The sequence below is a fragment of the Trichophyton rubrum genome, assembly GCF_000151425.1.
Source record: "Trichophyton rubrum CBS 118892 genomic scaffold supercont2.2, whole genome shotgun sequence".
Classification (NCBI taxonomy): Eukaryota; Fungi; Ascomycota; class Eurotiomycetes; order Onygenales; family Arthrodermataceae; genus Trichophyton; species Trichophyton rubrum.
Window position 1 is genome coordinate 2,414,974 of NW_003456427.1, and position 15,071 is coordinate 2,430,044.

A 15,071-nucleotide genomic window follows, 5' to 3' on the forward strand; every position below is an offset into this window, starting at 1 on the left:
TCTCTTGAGAAAAATTAAAACTAGCATGTTTTGGTGATTTAGCAGATACCATTATCGAAGAAATACTCTCGAATACATTATCGCATGCTTTAGTCAATTCAACAGCATATTAAACTCCTTATAGGTCTGAACTATTAAATATTACAAGGACAAAGATTTTGTCCCGAAATATACTGACTGCTTTTCGGAAAAGGATGTCCCCTCAATAGATCTTACCGATCTGTTCCCGTTTCCTAGGGCATTTCTCTTTCCGTCCAGTAATGAAAGCTCGACAATATGTTCCAGCCCGGCTAAGATGATACATAATGACGCTGATTATCCTATTTGGCCGCCCAGAGGACTTTCTCACACGGATCAGATAGTAGAGTGCAACGGTTGCAAAGATATTGAAGACAATATATGCCCATCCGATTCCAAAGTTCCTCCATCGGTCGCTCCAGTGTATTTCGGAGCCTCCGAGGAATTGATCGCCGCTGGATAACGGACAGTATTGGCATTGGGTAGTACTCGTTGGATTGTACAGCTTACCTGGAGCACCTGCTTCTACCAACTTCTGTAGGTATTGGGCACAAGTAGCTCCGGTCGGAGGGTCGAAAATTGCCAGCTCGTTCTGTGCACATTTCACTTCTCGATTGTGCAGTGAAGTTGCTGCAAGGCCGCCCACCGTATATGTGATAGGGGAGACTCGCCACATAAATCTCCAGAATCCAGGAAGGGCATTAGGCTTCTGAAGAACACCATTGAAAGTGACCATCAGACCAAACATAGTTGTGGCAATTCCTCCGGCTGTTTCAGCATCTGGTAAACCGGCAATTATCATTTGTGCAAAAGTGGATGCGAAGATGAAGAATTGGACGCAGTAGAGTAGCAGGATTCCCTGTCTCTCGGACGATAGATGAGCACCAAATGTGGGATAGAAAAGGGAAGCCCATGCAATTATTCCAAGGAGGATCTGATAGGGGATTTCGACGATAATATTTGCAAGAAGGAATACCTTCCAGCTATATGCGCGAGAGGGACGCTCCCGGACTTCGAACAGGTCTCGCTGTGTGACGAACCGTGGCATGATCTATTGTCTCGTTAGCCTTGACTCCTGGAAAACGAGCATCTCTTATCTTACCTGCTGGACAAGGGAGCTGAAAATGGTTGTAAGCATGAATATTGAGAACAGACTGTTCTGAAGACCTGCCATCGAGCTATTCTGTAGGAAAAAGGAGAAACCACTGTGGCACGCAGGGTATTAGTACCGCCAAATTATTATGGTTACCAGACATGTAGGTAACTTACATGAATAAGGCCGATGCTAGGCCGAGAAGAAATTTTCCCCAGATGTACGAAGGCGTCCTCCAATACTGTTGGAATACCCGAGTGGTAACGCAATATAGCTGAGAAGTAAAAGGCATGGCGAATTCGCCGGGCTCCTTTTCAGCTGATTGACCATGACCCTCATTCTTCTTGCTTGTTTCGGACTGGATTTGGTCAAGTTCTTGTTGAACATGACGGCTCTCCTCGCTTTCTTTCCAGACTACTGGCCAGTCAATCTTCGACTTCCCGCTTGGTCCGGCACCGACAATGTTAAGCATATACTCTGCTGGGTTTTCACTTGGACCACATGGCTCTGCTCCGTGGGTTTCGAAGTAGTTCAGTAAGGTTTCTGAGTTCTTGCCTATATCTCCAAAATAGACAGTCCTGCCTCCCTTGGCTAGGAAGAGTAACCGGTCAAACTGCTCGAATAGGATACCAGAAGGCTGATGGATGGTGGAGAGGACTGCCTGGCCGTTGTCCGCAAGCTTTCGAAGGAATGTAACGATAGACCAGGAACTCTGCGAATCAAGTCCCGACGTTGGCTCATCAAGGAATAGCAGAAGCTGAGGCTTTGCTGCAAGCTCAACACCAATAGTTAGAAGTTTGCGCTGCTCAACGTTAAGTCCTTCACCTGGATTTCCAACCACAGCTTCGCTGAAATCTTCCATGCTAAGCATCTTTATCACATCCTCAACATATTCGTATTTTTCCTTCCTCGACACTGACTTAGGCTGGCGGAGATCTGCGGAAAACCGGAGTGCCTCTCGGACAGTTGTTGTCTCTAAATGAAGATCTTGTTGCTGGACATATCCGGTTTTTCGTTGGAAGGATGAGTCTAATGGTCTGCCGTTGACCAGCATATCTCCTGTGATGACACCCATTGTAGTTCGCTGGGCTAATGCATCGAGCAGGGTAGTCTTCCCGGCACCTGAAACTCCCATAAGAGCAGTAAGTGTGCCAGGGCGAACCCAACCCGAGATGTTGTCCAACAGCCGACGAGGTTCTCCTTTGATGGTGATATCATAGGTAACATTTCGCCAGGTGAAGATATCTTTCTGCGGTGGAATCACTGCAACGGTAGAACCACCAGGCGCGGTCTCTCCCGCTGCACCATTAGTATTAGTGGGAGGTAAGCGAGCTGGATCATTGGGGTGCATGACACCGCCGGCGGCAGCCTCCTCATCCTTGGACCCCTGGAAACTCTTTGGAAGATGTCCACGACGGAAAACTAGGAATTCGGCAGACGAGGCGCTGGAGAGGTTGAGTTCGGAAACCATCAAGTAAACGAAATAGAAAAATGCTAGGAAACCCAGAAGAATCCCTAGGTTTCGCCAAATATGCGCGTAGCTATAGTCGTAGCTGGACTCTACCCATGCATCTCCCGAAACCGACATTTCTCCGGGGACAGCCCCAGCAACGGCACATGCAAAGTTTTTTCCACCGCCGTATGGTGGGACGGGCGTTGCACATCTATAGCGGTTGCCATGAACTTCATTCACGAGTAATGCTTCATAGGCATAGGCTATAGGATTGATATAGAGTATCCATTTGAACCACGGGTGCCTGATCGTGTGTTAGCTTGTGTGTTTCCTCGAGGTATGGGGGATTTTGTGGGGGTTATTTTAACTAACATATAGGAAGGCTGCAGAGCAAATCCAGTATATATCACAAGAGCAAGAATCATGACTCCAGCCAGAGCAAGAGCTTGAGGTATAGTCTTGGTTGCCGCTGCCAATGTGCGAAATATAGCTGACATGGTAAGGATGGTGATGAAAGTAAACAGGAAGAAGATGAAAAACTTCGCTGCAGATCTCTCAAGTCCTCCCAGGAAATATATGATGATATTGAATACCAAGGCTAGGAGAAACTTGATGGGTATATCTGCCACAATACCTGCCAATGCCTCTGAATATGCATGATAGAATGCAAAATTCACATGTTTGACAACAATAGGGCGTTGAGCATCTAAGGAGTGTTAGTATATTACTTGGAACGATCGGATCGGTAGTCTTACATAGTCTGTTTGAAAAATGTTAGCATCTTCAGTCTTTTAAACGATATATATGGATCTACAGTGGCTGAACATACCCATTAATTTCAGTGATTGACATAAGGCCGTTAAGAAGGATAGCGAAGAAGATGACAGAACCCTTTGCGAAGAAACCATCCGTTGTCTGAGGGGTATCAAAAAAAAGAGAACCAATAATCAAGGCCATCATAATTTGACTGATATTTGTAGCAATTGTAGACGATTTGTCTCCCCAAAGACGTTGGTATGCACGAACTGTACATAACTTCACTTGCATTGGCACGCTGATTCTGTATGGGGACTTCGACGTCGTATGCTTTGCCTGTGCCTGGCCATGTGTCTCACGGAGCTTTTGAAGATGTCCTTCTTCAGGTGGGTATTCAGCCTCAAATCGGTCCATGTTCGCGAGAAGTAGCTTGTTATTCTGTGATTGCTTCCAGTAACGTTCAAAGTCAACGGCTGTGCGTGGGACTCTGTTCTCGTATCCCTCCTTTGCTATTCTCTCCTTGGGGTTTGTCACGGAAGTTAGGAAATCGGCCGTTGTTTGTCGAGGCGGGCAGTACCATCCCATTTCTTCGAAGTATTGCTTTGCAATCCTGGTAGGACCAAAGAAGATCTGGCGCCCTTCATAAAGCACAATCACTTTATCGAAGATGTCATATATAGCCTGACTAGCTTGGTAGATTGCAAGGCACTGAGTAATGCCGCCGACTTGAGAGCCAATCTTCAAAGCCTTGGTGAACTCAAGAGCAGTAGCTGAGTCAAGGCCTCTGGTAGAATTGTCCCAGCAGCAAATTGGAGCACCGGAAAGTGCAATTTCAGCAATACTGACTCGTTTTCTCTCTCCACCGCTAACACCACGGACATAATCGTCGCCGACTTTTGTGTTATAAGTGTGGCTCAGGCCAAAGACCGACATCATCACCCGCGCCAGGTGCGTTGAAAAGTCCTTACGGCTTACACCGAGCACCCTTTTAGAAGGAGTACGGGCGGCAGCAGCGAACTCGAGGGTCTGTCCAACGGTTAAATGAGGGAAGTGATGTTCATCTTCGGCGCTATACACAGCTTCACCACGAAGTTCCTTTTTGAAAGTATGCTGAGACACGCCATTGTAGTGAATTATGGACTCTTTTTTCTTCTGAAGGCCGTGTAGTTCACCACAGATTGCTTTCAGAAAGGTAGAGCAGCCACTGCCGGGCCGACCTAGAACCATGAGAAGCTCCCCCTCGCGTATTGCTCCATTGAAATCATGTAATATAACCTTCTCGGGATTCCTACCCTTCCCACAGAGCTCGCCAGGCCGAAAGGGGGCTGCGAATGGAGAGAGGAATGTGTCTTGATATTGCACGGCAGATCCAGAACCTAGGACAGTAAGATTTCGAAACATGACCCCGGTTCTGTTACGTTTGATGCCTTCATTCTCCATAACATGGGTGAACATACGGGCCCATTTGTAGAAATCAAATTCGGGTTTCGTAGGATCAAGGACGGGGTCACCAATCTTCACGCCTGCAAGGGTGTCTCGTCGATTTAGCTGGCCACCATCCTCTGTTGTGGGTGTGACATTGGGATGGGAATCTACCCTCGAGAAGACGGAGGCAATTCGAACTAATTCAGGCCGAGACTGAGGCGACCACGTCCTGACAGTTTCGTACATAGCTCCCGATTCATAGTCATCATGTTCGTGTTCATATCTATCGTCCATGACATCGTTGGTCGGAGTGATTTCGTATATATCGGCAGCCGGGGTGGGGCGATTTGTTGTCTCTGTGATAACTTCGCTTTGGTATTCTTCATATTGAGTAACTGGTTGGCCAGAAAGAGGCTGAGGAGGCTGGGAAGCCATTCTAGCGGGATAAACGAGTGAATAGGTAGACTTGAGGAGAGACCAGATCCAATGTTGCGGTGCTGTTATCTATAAGTATCCAGCTTCATACTCAAGAGGCGATAGCAGCGAATGCTCCACACAACGCCCGGTGCATAAACACAGTCAAGTTCCTGAGCATCGGGTTTGATGGGAGATTCCGAGGCTCCCGATGAGTATAACATCCATATGTTTATATTTGTGTGCGAAGAAGCCATGACATCCGGTAAGGTCAAGTAATGGATGTATAACCTGGCCTGGAACCCACTCATGATAGAGTCAAGGTTACCGGGCGATTGCTGGCCCGGCCTTGATCTACAAGCTTGGGCAAACCTGGATGAGCCAACCAGGAGCTCTTCCATAAAACTTGCGCCTCGGGTAGCAGAAGTGCGTTTTGTTCCGTGGGTGGTACCTCTTAGGAGAGAGGCGAGACCTTCATCTGGACGGGGGTTCAAGTTGGACCGACTCCACCACGCAGGATGACGTTAAGCTGCAGAGGCTTCAGGCAGGCATAACTGAAATTTGTGAAGATCCTGATGGCCAGTCGGCAAGTACAAGGTCCGATTCTCCTTCACTGGCACTTGGCAGGCGGATTAATGTTGTCTTGGGCTTGCTTGTCCGAGGTTTCGATCGAGGATGCTCCATAATAACAATCGCGGCTGGTTATCAACACAGACAGCCTCATGTGAAGGCCCTGGAGTCCCGGAACGCGGATAAGCTGAAATTAGAATGAAAAGTCTCATCCATCCAGGGGCAGAGAGCACAGCTGGTGAGCCGGCATCGCGGTCCAGAGGAATTAGTTAACTAATACAGGCAGAGTTGGCGGATCAGGCACAGTCCCTGTGGACGCAGTTAGCAAGACTCGAAACACCTTAGGAGAGACTTAATCCTACCAGTTCCCATGGGCCTGTTTTTCGGCCATCATATTATCGCCATCGTGAGCTGGCTAGCCTTTGTGCAACAACTTCATTACTGCGGTGTTCAGTCGCTGTGGCTTCAACTCTGACAACGCCACAATGAGACCTGACCAGGCAAAAGGGGCCGAGCAATGATACGGTGGCAATGATACAAAACCCATGAAACTCCCAAGCATTATTGATCAGCTTGTTGATACTCTACACCAGAATTTTCGGATGAAGCAAATGTCAAATTTGTCGCCGTATCTTTCGTATTCTGCGCCAATAATATTACCAGCCAACTCGTTAAGATGAAACCCTGCCTCACTCTCCAATCACTTTACTTTCTTCGGCCCAACCTGTCGTAGTCGATACGATTCGGCTCAGAAGCGTTTTTGACCATCTCATTGTGCTTCATCTGTGCGTTGCTTGAATATGTGGGCAGTCTGATTGATGACCTCCATATTAGCTCGGTACTTCACCGACTCCCTGCCAGTAGCATTGTCATTGGGATCGCGAGTGAGCACGACGCAGACAATGATATGATTTGAATCACCTCGATGGCGGCTCGTTGTCCCGGTTTTCCGCTTCAGGTGTCTTGCCTTGGCCGCAGTCTGGTTTGTCAGTGACAGTGTATGCTGTTCTAGGGCCCTATGGAGCTGCCTGTCGAATGTCAAACGTGGGAAAAGGGGAGATCTCGGAACAATTGGTCCATTGCTATACCCACTGCGTCCAGTCGGAAAGAATAGTATCCAGCCTTCGGACATTTCGGATCACCAAGGAAATGCTTGAAGACCGCATAACCTCGATAACCTGGTGCAAATATTCCTCCTTGGTGAAGAGGAAAAAAGTATGGGTGATAAGCCACTAGTATCCTCCATGAGCTAGACGCCCATCGTTACTACAATACCAAGGGAATGAATATGCAAGCGTCGTAACGGGTCGAAGCCGTAATCAAACACTTGCTAACGATCATCTCGCTCCTGTTCATGCGGTCTATTGCTTTTGCCGGTATTTAGATTCTGCCATCCACACCCGTTTCTGTCATGATAATCGAGCTATCCGGAAGCAGCATCTTCATGCCACAATGCGTCATCCTATGGCATAAAAGAAATATATATACATTACCACTATACATCTATTCTGGGCATGTTTTCAATAAACGAGCTTCACTGAAATCAGATACATCGGTTCATACTTCGTTTTAGAGGGTGTCTTCCACAATTTAGTTGTGAAAGCTAAAGGAAGCAATCCGGCTCAAATTTCAGGGTCCTGCATGAACTTATGGTACACATAGGATCCTAAATATTTTTTCTTCCTGGCGTACATATGCCAAAAAGATTTTTTATAACAAGAGCGCCAGAGTTGGATGCAAGTTGAGATGAGTTGCCCAAACCCTAACACTCCTGAGGATAATGATGTTTACGGTATTTTGGGATAGATACTTCGTTACCCCTTACCTAGGAGCTGAGATCTGGGTAACTCGCCGCCTGGTCTGTCAGAAAGCCGCCGTAGCTCCAGAGAATACAACAATCAGTCTGATATAATATATGACCCTCCAAAGGAACATCGGTGACCCTAATATAAACCGATGGTACGGTACGATGGTCATGGCGATGTGCAGCCTTTACCACGCATTATCCACGTTCAGGATTGAAAATACTGAGAGGGCTGTCGAGTGAAAGTCAATATGCATGCTGCATCCCTGGGAACCGGTTGGACTGAAAGCTGTTTCTGTAGCGCTATAACCCGTAACGAAAGAGAACTAAAAATGCAACATACACATCACATTGATCCCGGTCTTGGATGCTGGCTGAGAAGACTCGAGATCCTCTTGGCATTGACAATGCAGACGGATTAAGCGAGCTTGTGAGATCCTATAAGTATGCCGCCCCAGCTTCTGGCTGAGTGCTTATCGACAATGAGCCTGGCAACTTCATTACAACGTCTAACGGCGCCTTTTTGCACCATGATTCTTATAGTATTCTCCTATCTTACCGGTGCTCTCCTTGTTCTAATAACAAGTATGCTCTGGACTCGTTGGCAAAAGACAACTGATGAATCTGGCAATTATTCAAGAATACAGCACCTGAAGATTCTCAAGGCCCGCCACGAGACTGCATCTGACTTACTAGAGCTGGTTCAGATAGATGGTGCGGGAGCGTGGCCACCGCGCACTAATTTTGAGTCATGGCCAAGTGCATTGCGCCCTTATCATGATATCTACTTCAATATTATACCACTCCTGTCTACTGCAGAACCCTCACTAGATGATGCTGTCAACAAGAAACTAGTCGGCGACTTTCGGTCACATATGAGAAAGCTGCTCGCGGAAAAAATAAACCTTACGCTTGTCAAGGAAATCATGACTGCTGCTGAGGCTGGAAAATGGGATATCTTTCCTCGAGACGCCTACAATGGCTTCTACTGCTGCATCGCTGTGTCGCGCCATGCTTATAGGTGAGATGAACTCAAACTGTCAGTGTGGGCCAATCACGACGTTGCGGGACCCACATCCGGCAGTTAAGCTATGTGGGGCTGGATGAGCTTTGGCCAGTTGTGTATCCACTATTTGTATTGCTCTGGCTATCAGCTTCACTGTTGAGGGTTGACTGGTTGGTTGAACAACTGGCTGATTTATTTTATCTAGATGGGAACGATTCCTGTTGTTAACTTCGCTCAAAGAGAGCAGGTACTTGAGCTCCCGCCTGAGCTTGACCTGCCTTGGGGCTATCTGCAGCGCAACTTTGGCATCACCGCTGCAAGCGGGAACAATACAGCAAATGTCCTGCTCAATTATAACAAACGAGGCGAAAGAGTGTACAAGATAAACATTGCGATGCCAAAACTAATAAGGTCATCAGAGGAGACATTTTTCCGGATTTTCTTGGACATTGAGGTTTCGGTGTGTATAGAACTTGTCAGAAAGAAATAGTTCTTTGAAAGTACTTGCTGATAGCCATCAATTCACCAGGCTTTTCCTATATACTACGAGATGGTATATGCTATTATCAGCTATGAAGACAATAACCGGGTGATTTGTTTAAATTATCTAGAGAGCATCAGTTTCAGGCTGCGCTGCCTTCTGAGGATGTTCTTCGAAAATCTAATTGAGTCGCGCGTATCGCATTCTGTGTGGTTGAGCTATGTTCAGGGCTTCCAAGCCTGGGGAGTTGGAAGTATAGTCAACGGGGAGCTCATAAAGTACGACGGGCTTTCGGGAAACCAAGCTTTAATCTTCCGAGCCTTGGATGCCTTCTTGGGCATGGATCGTTATCTTCCTGATGAACAATCCAGAAGGTATATTCCAGTCAACCAGAGAAAGATTTGCCATTCTTTGAGGAAGCACTCTTTCAGGAAAAGTGCTCAAAGCCATGGCTACATAGAAATTGAACACGGTTTCAAAAATATTGTAAACCACATGAGAGTATGTGCTATCGTTTTGTACTATTCGCTATAAATAGACTATTAATATATAATGCAGGTCTTTAGGTCGGCTCATCGAGCAAGAGCATTCTCATACTTGGGGCAGCCTGCCCCTGAGCGGCTCGTGATGACGGCAGGAAAGTCCGTCCTCGAGGGAGCCACCAAACAGGAAACGGAGAATAATTTGAAAGCCTTGGACCAAATGCTAGCCACCAGGTTTAAACAGACAACCTAGCCGATAATTTGACATTAACATAACATTGGTTAGTTGTTGATATGCGAAGGCAGGGTCAGTAGCTGGTTACTCGCTGTAAGGTTCTTGCTTATTGGCGTCAATAATATGTCCATTTGTTACCTCATTCCATCTCCCACTTTAAAGCAGTTTCATCTAATGTTAAGCAGTCATTTCTGAGTCCAAGCCCAAGCTCATAAAGGAGAGAAATATGGCAACTTTAAGAATACTGAATAAGGGTGCTGTCCAGATGTTTCACCGAAGGAATGGTTATTTGACGACCCTCATCTCCCAGTATACAAAACCGGCAAAGTGGATGATTAACGGTATAAGAAGCGTAATCTCATGAGGGCTATCCCATACCCAGGATAATTTATAACATAATACAGAGTAGTTATAACATTGCTAGGAGGCTTCGGAGTTGACCTGGTTGCCTTTTCGTTTTGTATCTAAAAAAAGAAAAATCGGCCCGTGAGTAGTCACGTGTACTGCAGAAATTAATTATTCCATTTTATTTTTTTAATTATCAGCCAATAGAATGCAATCATTTGGCATAACTTATTAAAGTTGCGGTCATTAAGCGTTCATTGGTCCTTTGCGCTCTAACCAATAAAATTAAGAGCCTGTCGAAAAAGCTTCCAAGCCTCTCAACCTTCAACCTCGTAACAGAATCTTGAAGCTGGGTCGGTGTCTCGAATGTCTTCACTGGCTATGAATATCGTTCAGCTAACCTTCGTATTCTCTAACTAAGCTTCAACTAGCTAGCACCAGCCCGTTTGGGCTGTGTTGGGTGGTAATAATGATGATATAAATAGAGAGATAGGGGATTGTTCCCCTCCCAAGGCGCCCATATTTCTATACTCACAACAACCTCAACCTGCTCCCATACCACCGATATTTACAGCATCATATATACCCTCGATATGGCCCGTCTTTCTGAAATATGCATTATCGGAGGGGGAGTGAGTGGCCTTGCATCAGCGCTGGCGTTAGCCAAGTACCTATCGACCAGGGAGGAACACGCCAACATTACTGTTTATGAGCTTCGCGATCTACCCTCCAGCCTGGGCGGTGCTGTGAATTTGACGCCTAATGCACTACGAAATCTTTATAGGCTCGAGGTGCTGCCTCACATTTACAAAAACGAATATGGCGCTGAGGTGGATCGGATCGAGCTGTTCTCCAACTACTCTGGCCCTGAACAGCTTGCCTCGATGGACTTTGTCGACGCCCAAGGCGAATCTATGAGCGGATTGAAGGGCCTTAGGGTGTTGAGGCTGCCGCTACTGCTAGCCATGATTGACGCTATCCATGATACAGCTCTTCCTGGTATCACTTTGAATATCGTCTATGACAAAAAGCTTGTTAAGCTTGAAGAACTTTCTCTAGACGCTCAGGGAGGCGGAAAGGTACAGGTTTCATTTGAGGACGGAACGGTGGTCGAAGCAGATCTCGTTTTGGGCTGTGATGGGATCCATTCAAAGACACGAATGAACCATGTCGACCCCGATCGAGAACCTGTATATACTGGCATCTCCGTGGCTCAGGGATACGTTGCTCGCAAAGATATCACGTCCAACCTTCATTTCAAAGATACAGGTATGATTATGGCTCGAAGGGGCTCATTGTTGACTTCTTTCTACGAGTCAACTCGAACGTCCGTCTACCTAGCCTCAGTTATGGAGGCTAAGGAAGCTCTATCACGAGATGGATGGAAAGCTAAAGGGGAGGATCAGGAGGCTATCAAAGCCGATATCCTTGATCGGTTCGGTGATTCCGTCTTTCCATGTGTAAAAGAGATGATCACAGCGTCAAACAGTTGGTACTTGTTCCCAGTCTATAAGCTACCACCTGGCGGGAAATGGTGCACTGAGAGGGTCATGTTACTGGGAGACGCAGCCCATGCAGTAAGTCTTAACGTGTACTAGAATGCCTCTACATTAAACATCCCTAACGGCATGTAATATACAGATGCCTCCACAGGGAGAAAGTATTGGCATTGCCATAGAAGACGCTATTCTATTTGCCAGAACACTAGCAAAGTATCGAGCATCCCCTCTATCCGAGACCTTCAGGGTATACGAAGAGCTGCGCCGTCACCGGATAGATGAGCAGTATCAAGAGGCATCGAGGCGTTGGGAGACTGTTCGTGATTGTGGCTATATCGTGAGCAAGCTCAAGGAGCTCTTCCTCCCATGGTGGATGTGGTGGACAAGCAAGGCTCGAGAAGAGACCTTCCTGTCTGATGCTGAAAGAGTTACAATCCCTTGATCAGCTATATAAGGTCCTAATTATATCATCCGCAAATATTCAATTGTCAAGAATTTTCTATCCTCATTCCCGCACTGAAACTATGCGACTACAACAACCGGTAACTTAATTTTTTCCCCTTGTTTCTTCGCTCATCGGCGCGCCCGTCTGAAGGCTGAAGGATGCAGGGAAATTAAATCAGGGCTGGCGCGAACATGGGTTGTGCATGGTCAGACAAAATCCCGTATGCGGCTCCCTAACGCCTTCTCAGAACACCTTCTTTATCTGCCCCTTAGCATATATTCCGGACAACATGGGCTACGACAGAATATCCAATATATTCCGTACAGCCACTTCGAGACGGGACCTTCATCTGTCCTTCTACGGAGTATAAACATCCCATTGACAATCCTGGACCACAACTGGCGTGATGGCACAGCCTCCCTAGCGCTAGGCCGATCCGACAGGGGTAGATGCAGGCTTGATTTTATATGTAGCTATAAGGAGCTTCTGTCCTCTTCGCCAGCATGGTGTGCTTTTCTCTCTTTTACCCTCCAGGAGTTCTAGGAGAAAAATGGAGTCAGAATCTATTCCCCTCTATCAGCAAAAATCAACGCTTCCCCCTGCCGAAGGTTGTGCCAGCCGGAGGGATATCCAAGTGTACGGAATTGCCCTGTTGCCTCCCGCCAACGGGATATGATGACAGGTGCTAATGCATAGGCAGCAGCAGTGAGCTGCAACACCTGTCGCCTTGTGCTTCAGCTGCAGCAGCGCTAAACGATGACAGTGACGACGATGATATCCATGATGATGACCATGACAATGACGACGGAAAATTGACAGCCTCACATACGCAAAGCAATAGATCATCGAGCAAGCGAGAAAACCTGAAGGTAGTTTTAGGAAGAAGCAGGACGAAAGCAGTTCAGCACTTTCTCCTGTTCCATCTTGTCCCGATATCTGGAGCCGTGGGTCTCATCGTCTTGAATATAACTACGAAGTTCTATACCGGAGACCCGACTTGGATACCCCTCCTGCAGTTTGTTGCAAAAGTTCACGAATCGCTAATTGTGCTCTCGATTGTCGTTGTCATGCTCACTTACCTCCAGTACCTCCTCATTCATAGACGAGCGGTACCATTTGGATCCATCTTTTTCGCCCATCAAATGACACATATGGGCTATCTGATTTCTCCTGAATTCCGAGCTGCTCTAACGACACCCGAATTCCCACTACCGATGAAGGTTATCTTTGCAATTACGGTCATTTTCAGTGTGCTATTGGCCTCCGTTGTTGGGCCTTCAAGTGCCATTGCAATGCAACCAAGAATGACAAACTACTCACTACCAGATTGGAGCGGGTTCGGCGTCAATGCTTCCAGCGAGTATCTATTCCCGAGGGTGCTCAAGAATGGTAAACCCCCCTATAAAAGTCATCGTGACTCAAGGTTGAACCCTGTTTTCTAACCCACTTCCTAGATACTCGTCTTCCATCTTTCTGGGAGGGAGTTGAAGGCCTTGTTATACCCCCAGTAACGTCTACAGCTATAGGCGAGACCTCCCAAGTTGGTGTTCAATATCAGACCAATAGAGACGGCCGTCAGATACTGGTTATGCCAACCTTATATCCTTCAACAATATTAGAACGTTCGTCGGGTTTGGATCCATTTTTGTATAATTATGCAATAGGATCTAGGACCATGTACCTGCAATATGCTCCTAATGCAACAATAGCAACGATTCCACAGATATTTGCTACATCTTCTTTACTTCGGGCCTATAATTATTTCCCTGGTCAACCAACCGGAATGTTCTTCCCTTCAGTCATCAGTACCAACCTACCGCAGGCCTACGTTAGCACCGTCTGCGAATTGAACACTATAATGGGGGAAGATGATAATCGACCTATACGCTTCCCGGACAGCTATTTCGCCGACTTCTTCTATAACGAGACGTCCTATTTAGAGCAATATCCTGTGTTGAATGTACCAAATACTACCGACCGTACAACAATTTCTAGGAAAAGTATTTGGGAAGAAAACATACAATCTCGGAGGGGCCGAATAATATGGGTTGACGGGGGTGTAGAAGTGGCTTCCCCAATCCCTGGAACCACACCAGCTGCCATAGTTGTTCATCCTGAACCTTGCAGGTCTGTAAACGGCTCTGCGTTTCTCTCAGTTTCGGCATGCGTCCTTGGAGCACGATGGGCGAACACGACTGTGAAATATACAAGGACTAAACAATATGACGAGAAAGGCAAATTGGAAAATGAACTCACGCCTGACTCTCTCGTCTTTACCCCTGGCTGGAGAAATACATCACATTTGATAAAAATGCCCGGAGAATGGACTAATGCGACAGTTGGGCTGACACGCATATTCAACCTCACGCGGGAGACGGATAGGCTACACCATTCACCCTCGATTGAACCAATTCGTATCGAGAATGCAGCCGACAAGTTGTTGAAGTCCTTGCCTATGACAGATATAATCTGCCCTGTCAACGGCACATACAGTGGTAACCACCGCCCCGTGATGCATGAAGCTGTCTTATCGACGTTAGTTGCAAATGCTATCTCATATCACCACTGTATTGTCGAACCCAGTTTTCTTTGGAGTTCAGGATGGAGACCGGCCATAAATGACCATTACAGCTCTATACCAATTGAACCACCGAAGACGACTTTTACGTTCCGTTACGTCGCAAATGGATATGCATGGACAATGCACGGGACGTCTATCAAATTATCAATTGCTATTCTTGGTTTATACTGCATTTTCGGACTCACGTACGGTGCATATTCGCTGATATCAAAACGAAGCTCACTTGCATGGGCGTCCCTCTCCGGCCTTGTTACATTGGCAATGAACTCAATGCCAACTAAAAGCTTGAAAAATACAGGAGCTGGAGTTGGTACCACTGACATATTTAGGAGATTGGTCAATGTCAAGGAACGAGGGAGCAGCAGGAAAATTGAATTAGTTTTTGAGAAAGATGTAAAGGAGGACCAGTCGCGCGATAATGTTGAATACCGGGATATTATAGCAGGGAGGGCATACTCATAAAA

General features: G+C 46.7%; 5 protein-coding genes across 5 annotated transcripts; 3 read left to right on the forward strand and 2 right to left on the reverse strand.

The window, feature by feature from the left end:
• Positions 1-202: 202 nt before the first annotated feature.
• TERG_02508 (uncharacterized protein) lies at positions 203-5,637 on the reverse strand (the record flags this gene model as incomplete). The annotated part of the gene is made up of 6 exons (XM_047747926.1): positions 3,394-5,637; positions 3,293-3,324; positions 2,937-3,270; positions 1,288-2,868; positions 1,121-1,223; positions 203-1,069 (listed from the first exon to the last, which is right to left on the reverse strand). The coding sequence occupies exons 1-6, from the start codon at positions 5,178-5,180 to the stop codon at positions 203-205; spliced, it is 4,704 nt and encodes a 1,567-aa protein (XP_047603895.1). The 5' UTR covers positions 5,181-5,637.
• An 861-nt stretch (positions 5,638-6,498) lies between these two features.
• On the reverse strand, positions 6,499-6,861 carry TERG_02509 (uncharacterized protein; the record flags this gene model as incomplete). Its single annotated transcript, XM_003237750.1, has 1 exon — positions 6,499-6,861. The coding sequence occupies one exon, from the start codon at positions 6,859-6,861 to the stop codon at positions 6,499-6,501; it is 363 nt and encodes a 120-aa protein (XP_003237798.1).
• Positions 6,862-8,063: 1,202 nt separating this feature from the next.
• On the forward strand, positions 8,064-9,755 carry TERG_02510 (uncharacterized protein; the record flags this gene model as incomplete). The annotated part of the gene is made up of 4 exons (XM_003237751.2): positions 8,064-8,554; positions 8,780-8,999; positions 9,069-9,521; positions 9,579-9,755. The coding sequence occupies 4 exons, from the start codon at positions 8,064-8,066 to the stop codon at positions 9,753-9,755; spliced, it is 1,341 nt and encodes a 446-aa protein (XP_003237799.2).
• Positions 9,756-10,675: 920 nt separating this feature from the next.
• Positions 10,676-12,023, forward strand: TERG_02511 (uncharacterized protein; the record flags this gene model as incomplete). Its single annotated transcript, XM_003237752.1, has 2 exons — positions 10,676-11,659; positions 11,724-12,023. The coding sequence occupies 2 exons, from the start codon at positions 10,676-10,678 to the stop codon at positions 12,021-12,023; spliced, it is 1,284 nt and encodes a 427-aa protein (XP_003237800.1).
• A 1,591-nt stretch (positions 12,024-13,614) lies between these two features.
• TERG_02512 (uncharacterized protein) lies at positions 13,615-15,069 on the forward strand (the record flags this gene model as incomplete). The annotated part of the gene is made up of 1 exon (XM_003237753.2): positions 13,615-15,069. The coding sequence occupies one exon, from the start codon at positions 13,615-13,617 to the stop codon at positions 15,067-15,069; it is 1,455 nt and encodes a 484-aa protein (XP_003237801.2).
• Positions 15,070-15,071: the final 2 nt, after the last annotated feature.